This window comes from Buceros rhinoceros, unplaced genomic scaffold (assembly GCF_000710305.1).
Source record: "Buceros rhinoceros silvestris isolate BGI_N320 unplaced genomic scaffold, ASM71030v1 scaffold31000, whole genome shotgun sequence".
Lineage (NCBI taxonomy): Eukaryota > Metazoa > Chordata > Aves > Bucerotiformes > Bucerotidae > Buceros > Buceros rhinoceros.
Window position 1 is genome coordinate 15,324 of NW_010388391.1, and position 2,786 is coordinate 18,109.

Consider the following 2,786-nt stretch of genomic DNA (forward strand, 5'->3'; position numbering starts at 1 on the left):
CAGTAAGTCACACTGCCTCTTCTCAGACTGGCCATCCTGCCTGCGAGGAGACGAAGCCTGAGGCGACAGGTCTTGCCCTGCATGATACAAACCCTGGGGGACCAGGACAGCACATCCCACAGGTACCACCCCTGTAAAGGGGACCCCAGAGATCTGAGACTGAGCAGGTTCTGGCTGGGGCTGCCAGGAGAAGAGGCATACAGGAGACTGAGGAGAAACCCCCTTCCCACTGCTTGCCCCAGAGCAAACACCTACTGCACCTCAGCACGTATCTCACCAGCACCTGCCTGATGGCTTCAACTGGTTTTAACGGCAAGGTGAGGTTCCCCCCACAGCTGGCAAAGGCCCTTGCTTTCACTGTGGGAATGACACAGACAAGCTTCGCTGGCAGAACTGCCTCCATCCAAGAGCTGCCTCCTGCCCAGCAGGCAAGAAATCACAGGAAGCAGCCGCTGTTTTAAATAACATTCAGCTTATGACTTACCTCTTGCTTGTGGGGTTTATCCTGCTGGTGAATCCCGTTAGCAGACCCAGAATTTCCCACAGTCTGCAATGGAGAATGGACAGCACTTACTGGAGGGGGACACGAAGCCTAGTGGCTTTGCCTACAAACACTGAAATCTGGCCATCTCCTTCCTCAGCAGCCCACTCCACACAAGGAAAGGAGAATGCAAAAATCCCACCCTGCTTGTGGCAAGAAGCTTCCTGCCCTCTGCACCCTGGCCCAATCCTCACATGCCAGGTTACATCCTTCCCAGCTACAAAAGACCCCTCCAGTTCCTCATGGACACAGACCCACTCTTCGCTTCTGACTCTTAAATCCTGATAAACAAGCCCTCAGCCAAGGGCAGCGTTAGCTGCAAAACACGGCACAGTGAACAGCTCAGCAGTGAGAAGGACATTTGCCATTTCCCATTTCCATCTCTGGGGACAAGTCTGGCAGCCAGGACAGGCTGTTCTATCTTTAGAAAGCACAGGAACTTTTAAACATTTATAATGTTTCTTTAGCAGGGATAACATGGAGCCCTTCAGCTTCAAAGTGACAGTGCAACCGGCACAAACAAGAGAAGAAAGCTGCAGCCTGAAGTCACGGCATGCCAGATGTCAGTGCTTGGGTCTTGGTAATCAGATTCACAGTTGCTGTTGAATTGCTGACGGCAGCAAAACCAGATATTATGGGGAGACGAGACTGCAGGGTTTCAAACCCATCATTAGACGAGTCCCAGCTACCCAGCTTCCATCCTTACTGTGGCCATGCAGGTGCAGAACCAGCCCCACGGGACAGAGGTTTAATCTGGGAAGGATAAACAGGCAGAGACTCAAACCGAGCTCTGCTTTGAGAGCCTGAGCTGTTTGCCAGGCAGGGAATCCTACCAGAGCAGAGGGCAGGAACAGTGCTGCTGCAGTGACTCAGCCTGGGGGTCCGCACCCACTACCACAGGAAGCATGTCCCACCCTGGCAGCAGCACACCCAGTCTGTGCACTAGATAGCCAGAGTTAGGTTTGAAATTTGGTCTCAGCACATGGTCACGATAATGAACAAAGTGCTGCAATTTGCTTTGAATTAAGTAAAAAGCTCCCAGAGCAATCACTGCAGATTCCCCAGTGGAAGGCCTGAGTGCCAAATCCGTGCCATTTCCTGCAGTGCCATGAAATCGGGGTCTCCCAAGACACAGAGACGGCAAAGATCCTCTTCCTCTGTTACAGGACAAACCCTTTGCAGCTGCAGGTGTGGAAACAGCAAGGCAGCAATGACTCGACAGTGAGACGAAGACCCAGTGCCACTGTGCTCCCCCAGCTGCTGGTCTAGCAGCAAGGCGAGCCGTGCACACCCAGGGCGGCAGCACGTGCTGGCTGCCCACGCCTGAGAAGAGAGAGCAGCAGCGGCTTGTGGTACTGATTTCCTTCTGGAGCGTGCTGTGAAGAGAAGGCGTTACAGACAAAGGGAGAACGATGCCAAGGCTGGTCCCTGGGCAACAGCTGCTGCTGCCAGTGAGGAGGTCAGAAGGTAGCATGGAATGGGATACAGCAGAGACGTGGCTTCTGGGGACGAGCCGTCAATTCCCTTAACTACTGCGCCAGGATCTCTTTAGGCCAGCAACGTCCTCAGGCTCAGCCTGAAAGCCTCTGGCTAACGACTCCCCTTTCTAAAGAGGAGGATGAACAGATATACCAAAACTGGGGAGCTTTGATCCACACTCCCTTGTCACCAGGCACTTCAAAAATCCAACATCAATAGAAGTTAGAAGCCTGGCTTCCCGCAATAATCCGCCGTCTGTCTCTCAGTATCACAGTTTGTAGCTGAAGGCATAATACTATCTTCTTGTATCGCTAAGATTTCTCAAGCATGAAAGTATCAAAGTAATACTGGGGATAGATTAGTTGACCTCATAAGGTCCATTCCGACTCACTTCATGTAAGATCAGTTATTTTCTACAGTTGGGGAAGAAATAATTACCACCTGCACCACCTTTGGAGACAGATGTGAAAGGGAAGATTTCCTTTTCTCAAGGGACTTACCATTAAAGCACACAGAGAATAACTTTCCCCACCCCTCCCATAGCTTCCAACGGACGAGGCTGTCATGATGCATTTTCATTTGACACATAGCAATTACAGCAGCAGCTCAAGTCACTCTGGAGCTACTGACAGGATTATAGTACGTCTTGGACTGCCACAAACTTGTCATCACGACTACAGCTGTCCTGGCTGGTGCTGGCAGACAGCTGCCGCCGCTGCACCGCGGGATGGAGAGGGTTTTTTTCCAGCCAAACAATCTCCGCGGA

The 2,786-nt window shown here is 51.9% G+C and overlaps 1 protein-coding gene across 1 annotated transcript in view; it reads right to left on the reverse strand.

Moving 5' to 3' along the window:
- Positions 1-457: 457 nt before the first annotated feature.
- Positions 458-2,786, reverse strand: part of CLIP2 (CAP-GLY domain containing linker protein 2) — a 52,146-nt gene continuing 49,817 nt past the window's right edge. The window contains exon 15 of the mRNA XM_010145774.1: positions 458-547. Within this exon, the coding sequence (XP_010144076.1) occupies positions 458-547 (90 nt within the window). The remainder of the gene's footprint in view (positions 548-2,786) is intronic.